The following is a 16,282-nucleotide window of genomic DNA, read 5'->3' as shown; positions in this document are numbered from 1 at the left end:
AGCCTGACACGTTACAGTCCACGGGGCGGCAAAGAGTCGTCAGACACAACTTAGCGACTAACACTTTCATTTTCTTTTTCAGGAAAGTGATAAAGTTTATATTTTAAGGCACAACAAGAAAATTTCAACATAAAATTCTCTCTGTGTGTCCGTTTGGGCATTCTTCCTCTCTCCCTAATGTGCAGTGTGCACTTGCATTACACGTCAAAAAGAACTTCGCAAAAATGGGAGTGTCTGCTGAGCAGTAAAGATCACTTCTTTTCCTTTCTTTTGACCCTAGCAATGTAACTCCTTTTAAAATAAATATTGTTATTTCCCAACTCTTTGAAGAGTCATGACTTAATGCTTGCTTTGTAAATGCTTACCTAGACTATATATCCTTGTTGAACTTTATGTAATACATCAGTATGTCATTTGATGCATGATCCTTTGTCTTGAAGATGTATCTGACTGTGCCTCTGACCTCTAACAGGTGGGACAGTTCTCAGAGCTTTCTGAGAATCTGTCTCCCTGCTTATAATGCTCAATTTGTCTCAAATAAAATTCTCTTTACTCTTCTAAACTGGATTGTTAATTGAACTTTAATTGAGAAATAGATTATATAATACAAAATCTTCAAAAAGGGAAAACAGATAAGAAAACTGCATAACCCTTTCATATTCTGAAATTTTTGTATATCAATTCTGGAACAATAATTACACTTAGAAAATTATAGTTAAATAATTAGTCAATCAATCTGTAATTTCATTCCTCATGTTTTATGAAAAACAGTAAAAGTAGAATATTAAAGACACACTATTTAATCACAGGAACACTTCTTGTTTCCTTTTTTTCTCTTTTTCCTTGTTTTCTTATGCCAAATGTATTTTCTGACGACTTCCCTTTACCAAGACTTCTCCAGACCCAAACTGTGACTTTTCTCTCACGGTCTCTCTCTCTCTCTGAGTTCTTTTAGATAGCATTAGCCTTTTCTCATAAGACCTTTCCCTTAACTTTTGTCTTTGCGTCTGATTCTTGAGTATCATAAGATTTAGGAGTGAGGATGAGGGCATGGCTGTGGCATATTAGTGGGGAAGTAAGGCTGACAACCATAGGATTCCTGTAAGTAGGCTACAGAAAAGTGAAAATCTATTAACATTTGCATAGTCATCAGCTTTATTATTGCATCACCACTGAGGTGTGGGCCTTGGAGAAAACCACCCTTTATGAAGCATGTATCAAGAGAAGGATTCACAAGACAAAGAGCCCTCAAACAAAGTAAGATTTTTATTTATTTATTTTTTTAATGTTGAATATATGGTTTTATTTTTTTTATTTTATTTTATTTTTAAACTTTACATAATTGTATTAGTTTTGCCAAGTATCGAAATGAATCTGCCACAGGTATACCCGCGTTCCCCATCCTGAACCCTCCACCCTCCTCCCTCCCCTCCCCTCCCTCTGGGTTGTCCCAGTGCACCAGCCCCAAGCATCCAGTACCGTGCATTGAACCTGGACTGGCGACTGGTTTCAAACATGATATTATACATGTTTCAATGCTATTTTCCCAAATCTCCCCACCCTCTCCCTCTCCCACAGAGTCCATAAGACTGATCTATACATTGGTGTCTCTTTTGCTGTCTCGTACACAGGGTTATTGTTTCCATCTTTCTAAATTCCATATATATGCGTTAGTATATTGTATTGGTGTTTTTCTTTCTGGCTTACTTCACTCTGTATAATAGGTTCCAGTTTCATCCATCTCATTAGAACTGATTCAAATGTATTCTTTTTAATGGCTGAGTAAGATTTTTAAAAAATGGAGTCTAGCATCCTGAAACCCAAGGGAAAAGAGGTCAAAAGGGAAGCACTGTTGTCCAATATGGTAGATCAGTTGGCCGGAACAATCTGAATGCAGCATGCTGATACTGGTTTATTCACTAAATAGATATTTATTGATATTTCTGCTTCATTAATAAGTACTTTACATGTTATTACAGTGAAACCAAGGATTACATTTTCCAATGTATCATGAAAAAATATTGATTAGCTAATTAATAGATTACTTATATTACTTTACTTTTCTTAGAGTCAAGATTTTTGTTTCTTCATTTACTGCATTTAAAATTTTCTTCAATGAACTTCTTGGCCTGAGATTCTTTGCCATGGTCCTTAACTACCACAGAACTGCAACCAACTCCTTTATGGGGCTTCTGTCTATGTCAGTTTTAAAGAGGCCTATCCATTCTCTTCATTTCTAGTGGTCATCATTTTAATGAAGTTAATTTGGTGCTCAATAAATCAATCTCCACTAACTTGGCACATTGGCTCATTATAGTTGGATGCAGGCCTTAGTCCCTGTTATTGACCCAGACATGGAATTAATATTGTGTAGTACTGCCAAGATAAAAATCATACAAGGGATTCATAATTGGACCTACTGAAAAACATCTAGACTGTTATTTATCAACACATGAACACTTGATTAGAAATTAGGATTATTCTTCAAGTATATTCATTATAAATACAATAGAGAGAATTAGTCTTATGAAGATGGTTGCTCAGTTACCATATCTTATAATCATATGTCTTGACTGTATTAAAATTAAATTTTTATCCCAATTATTTCCACAAGTTAAGTTTATCTAGGAGAAATCGAGTAGCGGAAAACCTAGTCAACAAAGTCTGATTCAAAATGTATCAAATTGAATAAAGGTTGAAAAAAACTATAGAATTCAGTTATTAGTGAATTTTGTTTATTGATGACCTTCAGGAAACCAGTTTCAACCAAAGACTGACAGAAAAAGACAGATGGAAGAGAGTTGAGGATAAAAAGACTCTAACAATTATATAGACTCCCAAACACTAGATGTTATTTGAGGTCCCCGGTCTTATGAAAAAAAGATGTTAGCTTGACTCATGTGTTTTTTTATGGCTTCCTTTATCTCTTTATTCCTCAAGCTATAGATAATGGGGTTGAAAAATGGGGACACAACTGCAAAGGCCAGAGCAATGGCTGTATCCCAGAATAAGGAGTAGGTGGCAGAGAAGCGTAGGTACATGAGAGCCACACTGCCAAAGAAGAGCAGAAATACAGTAAGGTGGGAGACGCATGTGGAAAAGGCCTTGCGACGGCCCTCAGTGGAACGGATACGTAGAATTACAGCCACGATACCAATGTAGGACATGAAGATGAGCATCACAGCTGTAATAATCTCCACTGCATGGACAACATCCACCACCTGAATCATAAGGATAGCTTGTGTGTCTGTGCAGGCCAGGCGTAGTACTGGGAGGAAGTCACAAAAGATATGCTCCAGGTGATTAGAGCCACAAAATGGCAGTGTGGAGATCCAGGCAATCTCAGGAAGGGGTGTGGCAAAACCACAAACACAGCAACCTAAAGTCAGCCAGGCACACAGCTTTGGGGTCATGATAGTAGGGTAATGAAGAGGGCTGCAGATGGCCAGGTAGCGGTCAAAGGCCATAGCTGTCAAGAGACAAACCTCACTGATGCCTGTGGAATGGAAGAAATACATCTGCAGGAGACAGCCGTTTAAGGAAATGCTCTTCTCACAAAGCAGGCAAGAGAGCATCTTTGGTATGGTAGCTGTGGTATACCAGATCTCCAGGAAAGAAAGGGCACTGATAAAGAAGTACATGGGAGTGTGGAGATGAATATTCAGCTGGACCACTGTGATGATGACCACATTTCCAACAACAATGAATGCATAAATGAAGAGCAGTAGAACAAAACAGATGACAGAATCTCTCCAGGAATAAGGGAAAGCAGAGAAGATAAACTCATGAGCAGTGGTTTGATTGGCATTCTCCATCTCCAGGTGAGAAATGAGGTTTTCAAATCCTATTGCATTCAAACTTTCTAGGTGATGTCTGCTACTCATCATAGAGTAAGTACACTTACAAAATACCAGCATCTGGATAAATCCCTGCCTTGGGAGTGTAGAAGAATAAGGAATATTCCATATTCCATAGATGCTTACAACTAAAATTGGCGTGTGGAAAAAAATTCAATCAGAAAGCACACCCAATAGATTAGATTAATAATTCTCAAAATTTATCAGGCATCAGGATCATTGGAGGGCTTGTTAAAACATAGCTTACTGGTCTTCATCCTGAGAAAAGTGAAGGAAAAGGCAGTCACCTACAAGCCAAGAAGAAAGGCCTTGAAAGGAATCAACTCTGCCAAAATCTTGATGTCAGACTTCCTAGCTTTCAGAACTGTGAGAAAACAAATTCTTGTTGTTCAAGTCACTTAGTCTGATACTTTGTTATAAAAGCTTTAGTAAATTAATATACCATACTTATACTCAGCACTCAACCAGTTTCCCTTGCTGACCTTCTTATTTCTTGGTTCTTCTAGATACCAACTTTACACATTTTTGCATCTATTGTCTTCTTATGTCTCAAACTTAATCATTGAAGTCTGCTTAACTTTTTTCTGTCATATTACCAATACATTTTATTTCTTTTATCTTACCCCTAATTTGATGCTTAGTAATAATGCCTACACTATTGTAATAGATTACCAAATGTTTCTACTTCCAGTGTGAGTATTTTCATACATCCCTCTATTTCCTCAAGACTGATCTTGCTATAACATCAGTTTACTCATGTGACTCCCCTTCCATACCTATACTTAAGTCACCATGGTCTTCCTCTAAATTGTTTTTTCTTTAAAAGGAAAAAAAAAATCTCAGATCATCTAGGATAAAATTTTTAATCACTGCAAAAGGAAAAAAAATTAGCTTCACTTTTGTCTGTCATTGATTAATAATCTTATGGTATGTTAGGAAAGGGTACATTATTAATGTTCTCTTATTTATATTATCAATAGATGCATTTGTTCATTGATTATGTGACTGAAAATGAACATGTTAAATGCTCAGACATGTCTGACTCTTTGTGATCCCTTGGACTGTAGCCTGCCAGGCTCCTCTCTCCATGGAATTCTCCAAGCAAGAATACTGGAGCCATTTCCTTCTCCAGGAGACCTTCCCTACCAAGGATTGAACCCAGGTGTCTGTATTACAGGCAGATTCTTTACCATCTGAGCCACCAGGATGCCCAATTATGTGACCAAGGCCCATAAAGCTCTCAACTACATCATCTTTAGTATTGTACTGTAAATGACATTTTTGTTATTTCAGCAGAAAACAAAGCCATTTTGTCTACTGTTGCTATGAAAAATTGTTCATTTCCAATCCGATGTATTAAACCTGCTGTTAGTCCAAACATGTCACTTTCAGTTTCTGGTCTCAGAATTCCTGAAAGAAATCTCCCCTGCATGAAATATCCTCTTGTTCTTTACAAGCTCTACCTTCTCTTTAAATTAGCCAAATTCTATTGGGTTAGCCAAAAAATTCATTCAGATTTTTCCAGAAGATGTTATGGGAAAAGCCCAAAAGAACTTTTTGGCCAGCCCAATACATGTGTCTTTTCCAATTTTAACAAGATAATTCCACACATAATAGAAATCACTCTATTTCCTGTAATATTTATATGTCTATATATCTTTTCCTTTTAAGTTTTTTCAAGTGTTCTTGATTTTTCATATACATATCTGATCTTTCCCATAAGACTTGATGCCCCCAGTAGCAGTCCCTACATATTGTGACTATTGCCTTTAAGACAGGGTCCTACAAACTGAACCAGTCTACTCATTCAAGAAAGAGCCTCTAAGAAGACCCAGACTCTGAGCAGAACTAATTACTCATTCTGCTGAAAAGATGTGGCTAAGTAGAAGAAAGATAAGAGAGATGGAAATCAAAAAGAAAAACTTAGATTTTTCCCAATGAACACTTCTCTGTCTTTTCCAAATCTCAGTAAAGTCTAGTACAATTGTCAATGATATTAATGCCTCACAACAAACTGGAAATCTCACTTGATTCCTGAAACATTTCAGAAATCAATCACAATGCTCATTTGTTGTTTTAAAGCTATCTGATAAGCTTTGGCCCCATTTGTATCGCTCCTATTTCTTGGGAAATTTAGCAACTGAAACATTTATGCTTTGTACTAACATGCTTATAACAGGGCTTCCCTGGTAATTCAGACAGTAAAGAATCTGCTTGCAATGCAGGAGAAGTTCCGGATTCCTCCTTGCCCAGGCTTACCAATAGTTACTTACAGTTTCTACATGGACACTAGGGCTGTCTATTGTCCTGTGTAAATGTTTTCCTTTCCCTAGATATCTCCCAACTCCCCAAAATTAGCTGATTTACTGACCTTGCTGCTGTTGGGTTCTGAACTTGGAATAAACATGGATGAAGACTCTATCTTTCCGTACCCTAATGTGGTCAACCATACAGAGCTACTGAGCCAAGCTTCCTTTGCTCTTCTGCTATGTTTATACCCTGAATCTTCCACCTAAACTATATTTCCTTCATCAGCCAGTGATAAAGAGATCTGACTCTCCCTATGGAGCTCTCTCCTTCTATCCTGCCCCTTTGTGTGCACCTGTGTATCTTCCTAAGCCTAGCTAGAATAGGAAGATGGACTCTCCTGAGAATAATACACAAGTGATTTAAAATAAGTAGGAAAACAATCCTTCTTACAATAGTTCCAATTAGGAAAAATGTTCAAGCTGGTAATTAGGAGAAGCCCAATCAGAGGTAACTCAAATCCAGGACAAATGAGATAATCCAGGAGTCTGAGATATTGCAATAAGTGTGTTTCTGTTTATTTGTTTACTTTCTTTTTTATGGTACTTCTGATTGGATTAACTTTTAAATAAATCAAAAGCTGAAATTCCAAAAGTCACATTTGAAGAATGTTAATGCAGATGGCAGAGTAGAAGGATATGCGCTCATCTGCAAGAACTCCAAAACTGCAACTCTCTGCTGAACAGCCATCACTGGGGAATGTTGGATCTCACCAATAAAAGATACCCCATGTCCAAGGGCAAAGGAGGAGTCCCAGAAAGATGGTAGGAGGAGTGAAATCAAGTTTAGAATCAAATCCCTTACCCACCAGAGATGCTCAGAGGGCTCAAACAAACCTTGTGTGCACCAGCACCCAGACACCCCACAGACATTGAGCCAGAACTGTGTTTGAGTGTCTCCTGTGAAGGTGCAGGTCAGCAGGGGCTTACCGCAGGGACAGGGGCTCTAGGTGCAGCAGACCTGGGTATGGCATAAACCCTCTTGGAGGAGTTCACCATTAACCCCACCATAGAGCTGCCAGAACTTACACAGGACTGGGGAAACAGACTCTTGGAGGGCATAAACAAAATCTTGTGTGCACTAGGACCCAGGAGAAAAGAGCAGTGACCCCACAAGAGATTGACCCAGACTTGCCTGTGAGTGTCCAGAAGTCCCCAGTGGAGGCATGGGTCAGGGTTGGCCTGCTGCAGGGTCGGGGACACTGAGTGCAGCAGTGCATGCATGGGACCTTTTGAAGGAGGTCACTATTATTGTCATTGCCTCCACCATAATTTGGCCTCAGATCAAACAACAGGGAGGGAAGACAACCCTGCCCATCAACAGAAAATTGGATTAAAGAGCATGGCCCCACCCATCAGAACAAGACCAGAAGAGTTTCCCCCTCAATCAGTCTCTCCCATCAGGAAGCTTCTGTAGGCTCTTATCCTTCTCCATCAGAGGGCAGACAGAATGAAAACCGCAATAACAGAAAACAAACCAAACTGATCACATGGACCACAGCCTTGTCTAACTCAATGAAATTATGAGCCAGGTCGTGTAGGGCCACCCAAGATGGACCAGTGATGGTGGAGAGTTCTGAAAAAACATGGTCCACTGGAGAAGGGAATGGCAAACCACTTCAGTATTCTTGCCTTGAGAGCCCCATGAACAGTATGAAAAGACAAAAAGATAAGACACTGAAAGATGAACTCCCCAGGTCTGTAGGTGCTCGATACGCTATGGGAGATCAGTGGAGAAATAACTCCAAAAAGAATGAAGAGACAGTGTCAAAGCAAAACAACACCCAGTTGTGGATGTAACTGGTGATGGAAGTAAAGCCCAACGCTGTAAAGAGTAATATTGCATAGGTGCTGCTGCTGCTAAGTCACTTCAGTTGTGTCTGACTCTGTGCCACCCCATAGATGGCAGGCCACCAGGCTCCCCCATCCCTGGGATTCTCCAGGCAAGAACACTGGAGTGGGTTGCCATTTCTTTCTCCAATGCATGACAGTGAAAACTGAAAGTGAAGTCACTCAGTCATGAGTGACCCCATGGACAGCAGCCTTCCAGGCTCCTCTGTCCATGGGAATTTCCAGGTGAGAGTACTGGAGTGGGTTGCCATTGCCTTCCCTGAATATTACACAGGAACCTGGAATATTAGGTCCATGAATCAAAGCAAGTTGGATGTGGTCAAACCAGTGATGGCAAGAGTGAACACTGACATTCTAAGAATCAGTGAATTAATATGGATTGGGATGGGTGAATTTAAATCAGATGACCATTATATCTACTACTATGGACAGGAATCCCTTAGAAGAAATGGAGTAGCCATCATAGTCAACAAGAGTCTGAAATGCAGTACTTGAATGTAATCTCAAAAATGACAGAATGATCTCTGTTCATTTCCAAGGCAAACCATTCAATATCACAGTGATCCAAGCCTATGCTCCAACCAGTAATGCTGAAGAAGCTGAAGTTGAATGGTTCTATGAAGACCTACAACACCTTCTAGGACTAACACCCTAAAAAAAGATGTCCTTTTCATTACAGGGGACTGGAATGCAAAAGTAGGAAATCAAGAGCTTCCTGGAGTAACAGGCAAATTTGGCCTTGGAGTACAAAATTAAGCAGGTCAACAGCTAACAGAGTTGTGTCAAGAGAATGCACTGATCATAGTAAACACCCTCTTCCAACAACACAAGATAAGACATTACACATGGATATCACCAGGTGGTCAATACCAAAATCAGATTGATTATATGATTTGCAGCAAAAATGGAGAACCTCTATACAGGCAGCAAAAGCAAGACCAGGAGCTGACTGTGGCTCAGATCATGAACTCCTTATTGCCAAATTCAGATTTAAATTGAAGAAAGTAGGAAAAACCACTAGATCATTCAGGTATGACCTAAATCAAATCCCTTAAGATTATACAGTAGAAGTGACAAATAGATTCAAGGGATTAGAACTAATAGACAGAGTGCCTGAAGAACTATGGACTGATGTTCATGACATTGTACAAGAGGCAGGGATCAAGACCATCCACAAGAAGAAGAAATGCCAAAAGGCAAAATGGTTGTCTGAGGAGGCCTTACAAATAGCTGAGAAAAGAAGAGAAGCTAAAGGCAAAGGAGAAAAGGAAAGATACACCCATTTGAATACAGAGTTCCAAAGAATAGCAAGGAAAGATAAGAAAGTCTTCCTCAGGGATCAACGCAAAGAAACAGAGGAAAACAATAGAATGGAAAAGACTAGCGATCTCTTCAAGAATATTAGAGACACCAAGGGAACATTTCATGCAAACATGGGCTCAATAAATGACAGAAATGGTACGGACCTAATAGAAGCAGAAGATATTAAGAAAAGGTGGCAAGAATGCACAGAAGATCTATACAAATAAGATCTTCATGACCCAGATAACCATGACGGTGTGATCACTCATCTAGACCCAGATATTCTGGAGTACAAAGTCAAGTGGGCCTTAGGAAGCATCACTATGAACAAAGCTAGTAGAGGTAATGGAATTCCAGTTGAGCTATTTCAAATCCTAAAAGATGATGCTGTGAAAGTGTTGCACTGAATATGCCAGCAAATTTGGAAAACTCAGCAGTGGCCACAGGACTGGAAAAGATCAGTCTTCATTGCAATCCCAAAGACAGGCAATGTCAAAGAATGTTCAAACTGCTGCACAATTGCACTCATCTCACACACTAGCAAAGTAATGCTTAAAATACCCCAAGCCATGCTTCAGCAATACATGAACCATGAAATTCCAGATGTTCAAGCTGGTTGTAGAAAAGTCAGAGGAACCAGAAATCAAATTGGATCAAATCTGTTGGATCATCAAAAAAGCAAGAGTTCCATAAAAACATCTACTTCTGCTTTATTGACTATGCCAAAGCCTTTGACTATGTGGATCACAGCAAACTGTAGAAAAGTCATAAAGAGATGTGAATACCAGACCACCTTACTGCCTCCTTACTATGCAGGTCAAGAAGCAGCAGTTAGAACTGGACATGGAACAACAGACTTGTTCCAAATTGGGAAAGGAGTATGTCAAGGCTGTATATTGTCACTCTGCTTATTCAACTTATATGCAGAGTACATCATGCAAAATGCCAGTCTGGATGAAGCATAAGCTGGAATCTGAAAACTAAGATCATGGCATCCAGTCCCATCACTTCATGGTAAATAGATGGGTAATCAGTGGAAACTGTGACAGATTTTATTTTGGGGGGCCCAAAATCACTGCAGATGGTTATTGCAGCACTGAAACTAAAAGATGATTACTTCTTGGAAGAAAAGCTATGGTCAATGTGGACAGCACATTAAAAAGCAGAGACATTACCAACAAAGGTCCTTGTAGTCAAAACTACAGTTTTTCCAGTAGTCATGTATGGATGTGAGAGTTGGACTATAAAGAAAGCTGAGCGCTGAAGAATTGAAGCTTTTGAACTATGGTATTGGAGAAGACTCTTGAGAGTTTCTTGAACTGCAAGGAGATCCAATCAGTCCATCCTAAAGGAAATCAGTCCTGAATATTCATTGGAAGGACTGATGCTGAAGCTGAAATGCCAATACTTTGGCCACCTGATGCAAAGAACAGACTCATTTTAAAAGACTCATTTGCTGGGAAAGATTGAAGGCGGGAGGTGAAGGGAATGATGGAGGATGAGATGGTTGGATGGCATCACTGACTTGATAGACATGAGTTTGAGTAAGCTCCGGAAGTTGGTGATTGACAGGGAAGCCTGGAGTGCTGCAGTCCATGGGCTCACAAATAGTCAGACAGGACTGAGTGACTGAACTGATCTGAACTGAATGCAGTAGAGGAGAGGAGATTAGTAAAATAATCAAATGAGGGATATAGTCATATCCTATTGCTTACCTGTTTCTAAGTCAGTCAGCCAAATTTAGGAAAATCGATTGGCCTTCCATATACTCCACCTTTAGTTCCGTATTGAAATTTATAGCCAGTGCTTTGGTTAATTATGTCAATTTAATTGTTTAATGTTACTGTTATTAAGATTGTTTTCATTTTTGTCCATTTACTCACTAAAATTTCTGAGAATGAAAAAGATTAACAAAATGCAATCCATTTCCTTCATTTCTTTAAATGTAATGACTTTTCTTACTCAAAATAAACTAAATAAATATGCTGTAAGAAGTGGTACTAAAATTTCAGACAAGGACACATTCACCAATTTTCCTAATACAGCAATTTCTAGTTAAAGAATATCACATAAAATTAGTATGAATTTTGTACTATGTCTGGACTAACCCAAAACATTTTGCTCATGTACATATGACAAGTAACAAGAATAAAAGTTGACTTGTTTTCTACTTGTTAAAATTCTTCTTTCTGTTACCAATACATCTTTGTTTTTTCCACATAGTTTAAAGAGGTTTTTAGCTTTTATCTCACCTTGAAAGATAAAATTTCATAAAGATTTAATTTCATAACTTGTTTTTCAAGCACATGTCAGGTGCAAGATGCCTGTAAGCCACACACACAATGAAGAAAAATGGTAAGGAGAATGTAGCTTCCAAAGAATGACTGCCTTGCATCTTTTTACATTCCGCTACTCAGCCCCTGCTTTATTTCTGCTGCTGCTGCCAAGTCACTTCAGTCATGTCCGACTCTGTGCGATCCCATATATGGCAGCACACCAGGCTCCCCCGTCCCTGGGATTCTCCAGGCAAGAACATTGGAGTGGGTTGCCATTTCCTTCTCCAATGCATGAATGTGAAAAGTGAAAGGGAAGTCGCTCAGTCGTGTCCAACTCTTAGCAACCCCATGAACTGCAGCCTACCAGGCTCCTCCATCCATGGGATTTTCCAGGCAAGAATACTGGAGTGGGGTGCCATTGTCTAAATGATCTCAAATCCCTTTGATGTGTAAAAGTTCTTTGACATACAAAATAATAGGCAGTGTTGTTAAATAATTGCACATTTGATGTACATAATCTTTCTGGGAATTATAGAATTATATTAAAAGATTATAACCAATACAGTGTTAAAATACTTGTAACCCAAAAGAATATTTTAAGATTCAGATAAGAAGCTGCTGCTGCTGCTAATAAGTCGCTTCATTCGTGTCCGACTCTGTGCGACCCCATAGATGGCAGCCCACTAGGCTCCTCTGTCCCTGGGATTCTCCAGGCAAGAACATTGGAGTGGGTTGCCATTTCCTTCTCCAATGCATGAAAGTGAAAAGTGAAAGTGAACTCTCTCAGTCATGCCCAACTCTTAGCAACCCCATGGAGTGCAGCCTGCCAGGCTTCTCCATCCATGGGATTTTCCAGGCAAGAGTACTGGGTGGGGTGCCATTGCCTTCGCCACAGATAAGAAGCATTAGTTATTAATTTCTGCAATCTCAGGATGGTACAATGTCAGACAAAGCCCATACACGGCAGTGTATGTAACTTATTAACTGTTTCAGACATGGATATTAAAATAATAATCATTTATCCTCACACTTAGAAGTCTGTTAGTCAGTTGCAATAGTGAGAGCTATGTTCAACTTCAGACTCTGAGATCTGGGTTGTGGACTTCAAACACAAGGCTTCAAGCAAGTTACAGTTCAGGTCAGCTCCATGTGTCTCTCATTCTCTGAACCACTGACTCTCAGAGACATGGTTTCGTGTGAGTCCAGTGATGAAAGGCGAGCAGTTATCTGAAGTAAACCTGACTGTAAAGGTACATATTCAGTATCTATAATATTCATTGCTTTCCCAAGTCAATTAAAGGAAAAGCCCAAACCAAATCTGTGGGGCAGGAAAGCAAATGGTACTTACCATGAATCCATTCATAGCAAAATTATGGATCTGTAACGGGGATGTGAAGAATTGGGACGAATGACCCAATTTATCACATTTCCTTTTTATAGTTGTACTGCAAGTTCAGCTTGCCAGTGATAGGATTGATATTTTTCACAGAATAACTAGACTTTTATTTGATATATACCTCAGTTGCCGTACTACTGAAGTTGTAACAAAAGTGCTGCACTAAGGCATTATTTGTGCAACCATTTACCAAATCAATATTTTTTTACCAAAAGCTATGAACATACTTTCACATCTGCTTTTAATAATTCAACTTCTTGAAATTTATCTTGAAACAGAAGTTTTTGAAATTGAAAAGGACTTTATGCAAGAAAATTATAATTGTCATATTTATAAGAATGTGTGTATGCATGTTCAGTCATGTCTGACTCTTCACAGCTCTTTGGACTGTAGCTCACCAGGCTCTTCTGCACATGGGAGTTTTTAGGCAAGAATACTGGAGTGGGTTTACATTTCTTCCTCCGGAGGATCTTCCCCACCCAGGGATGGAACCTGAGTCTCCTGCATTGCAGTGGGATTCTTTATTATCTGAGCCACCAGTGGTAATAGTTAAAAAACAATACAGAGAAGCAAACAATAGAGAAACAAAATGAAAAAATAATTTGCATGTTCAATCAATGAAGCAGTTTACCATAATTAAACTGATGATTATAAATACATAGTGGAAATAATACATTTTAGTACATAATTCTAATATATTTATCATCAAATTGCATGTATTATACTAAAAATTACACTGACTCAAGAAATTCAGAAGTAGAATTGATATTGCTGTCATCTCTGTAAATCCTCAGAAGACTTTCTTTACCAGTCTGTTCACTAGGTCATGGGGAAGAAAACTAGACTAATTGTATTATTCTTTGAAATTCTAGTCTCTTTGGGCTTAAAATTTTGTGAAGAAGTTCCATTTGTATACAGGACTGCAGTCTAAATTACTTACCAGATATATTAAACACCTTTTGGGGAGCAAAGGAGCTTCTTAATAGCATCTTTCATGTCCTTATTTCTCAAGCTATATATAATGGGATTGAAAAAGGGAGCAAGCACAGAGAATGTCAGCGCAATGGTGGTGTCCCAGAATGGTGTAGCAAAGAATTTAAGATACATGAGAGCCACACTGCCAAAAAACAGCATGAAGATGGAAATGTGTGCTGCACACGTAGAAAAGGCCTTTTTACAACCCTCAGCTGAAGGGATAATTCTGATGTAAGAGAGAGAAATAATCAAACCTGTTATTAGAATAGCAAGAGCATGAATCACTTCTTGCACCAAGATCACGGAGGTATTTGTGCAGTCTAAATTTAATAAAAGTGTGAAATCACAGAGCAGAAGATCTGATGGGTTTAGTTGGAACCACAGAAAGGTAGGGTAAAAATCCACATAATCTCAGGTAAAAGGATGAGGAAACCAAATATACAAGAGCCTGCAGAGAGCTGAGCACGTAGTCGGGGAGTCATGATGGTTAGGTAATGGAGTGGGCTGAGGTGGCAACATACCTGTCAATGGCCATGACAGTCAGCAAGGCTCCTGCAGTGTTTCCAAATGGATGGAAGAAGTACATCTGCAAGAGGCAGCCAATGAGAGATGGCCTTTTGACTGCTGGTCAGATTGGAGAGAATCTTAGGAATAGCAGCTGTGGTATACCACATCTCAAGAAATGTGAAGATATTGATGGGATTATACATGGGATTGTGGAGACAGGTATCCAGTCTTACAGCAAAGATCAATAGGTTCCCAACTATAATAAAGGTGTAGATTAAGAGTATAGGAACAAAGTATAGGAGGCCATGATCTTGGAATCAGGGGAACCCAGTGAAGATAAATTCAGTCACTGCTGATAGATTTCCATCTTCCATGTCCCTAGAAGAGCTATCTGTGAATGAGGAAGATGGTACACCCAACTAATACAGAAGGAAATCAATGCAGTGTAAATGTAAATGGTATTTTGGTTACCTGGTATTTTTGTGTTTTGACTTTTTCCAGATTCAAAATAACTGAAAACTTGTCTATATCATTAATCTGTTTATTTGAGAGATAATACAAAATGATGATTAGTAACATGGGTTCAAATCAGACATTCTGAGTCTGAATTCTCATTCTGCCACTTGAGCAAATAAGCAAGTTATATAATCTCTCTCTGAACCTCAGAATCTTCTGGGAAAAATATCAGTGCAAAATTATGAGTATTGAAAGAATTAATGTATCAGAGTATTAATATCACTCAATATTTATTAGTAATTTCCTACCTTGAAAAGCTTTCTGAAAGAATATTAACAATATCTCATTTAGATCTTTTCACTCCTCAATTATTTGCTATATGACTGCTTTCTCTCTCCTATACAGAAGCCATTCTGTCCCATGTATCACTGATATGTTAACTGCAAAACAATGGAAAAGTTTCAGTCTTTATAACTTCACTTTGGCATTAGAAACTACTGATTACTACTACTTGAACACTGTCTCCCTCGGCTCTCATGAAACCACCTTCTCCAGGTTTACCTTCTTTCTGAATAGAAGCTTCCTCTCAGGTGTTTTGTTATAAAACTTTCTTATTTTATGTGTTATAAACTCACCTTCTTGACCCATTCCCTAAAAGACTGTGTGTTCCAGTTTCCTATTGTGGTCCCTAAAATCATGTCCTGCCTTATTATTGATGAACGCACGCCCTCCACAGTTTTTCAGTTCTTTCGAGTCTGTATCACCAGCAGAGGTATGTTTCCTGAACTTTAAATCTGCACATGCAGTCTACCCCATCTGCCACTCTCTCATGCTGCACTGTCACAGTTTTCAGAGTTCACCCTGATTTCTCCTGGATCTTTGCTTTTGTGAATGTTAACCCTCTTCCTAGAAGACCTGCTTACTCTTCTTCACTTAACTAACTCCTAGACTTTCCTCAAGTTTCAGCACAGGCATTGATCCCTATCAGAAGCCCTACAAGAGTTACTGTGGTTTCCTCTCCCTCCCTACGTTTACACGCGCGCACACACACACGTTTATTCTCATATATATCCTACAGAGGGTTTCTACCATCATCCTTACTATGTTTTTATTATAACTTGTTATTTAACTTCACGAGATTGTGAACTTCTATTAGAGCAGGATCAACATTTTGTGTTTCATAACCCTAGCATGCATTGATCGCTTGAAAATAATGGCCATTTTTTAACGAATAAGTTTGGATTAGGCTTAGAAAAATATTGTTGCTGTTTTTCAGTTGCTATGTCATGTCAAAATCTTTGCAACCCCATGGACTGCAGCACACCAGGCTTCCATGTCCACTACCTTCCAGAGTTT

General features: G+C 38.9%; 1 protein-coding gene and 1 pseudogene across 1 annotated transcript; both read right to left on the bottom strand.

Annotated features, from left to right (window-relative positions):
* Positions 1–2,870: 2,870 nt before the first annotated feature.
* On the bottom strand, positions 2,871–3,815 carry LOC113890410 (olfactory receptor 6K2). Its single transcript, XM_027538297.1, has one exon. The coding sequence runs from the start codon at positions 3,813–3,815 to the stop codon at positions 2,871–2,873; it is 945 nt and encodes a 314-aa protein (XP_027394098.1).
* Positions 3,816–13,936: 10,121 nt separating this feature from the next.
* Positions 13,937–14,874, bottom strand: LOC113882729 (annotated as a pseudogene).
* Between the last annotated feature and the right edge of the window lie 1,408 nt (positions 14,875–16,282).

The sequence above is a fragment of the Bos indicus x Bos taurus genome, chromosome 3 (assembly GCF_003369695.1).
Source record: "Bos indicus x Bos taurus breed Angus x Brahman F1 hybrid chromosome 3, Bos_hybrid_MaternalHap_v2.0, whole genome shotgun sequence".
Classification (NCBI taxonomy): Eukaryota; Metazoa; Chordata; class Mammalia; order Artiodactyla; family Bovidae; genus Bos; species Bos indicus x Bos taurus.
Note: the sequence above shows the minus strand (reverse complement) of the source record. Positions and strands in the feature narration are given on the sequence as shown.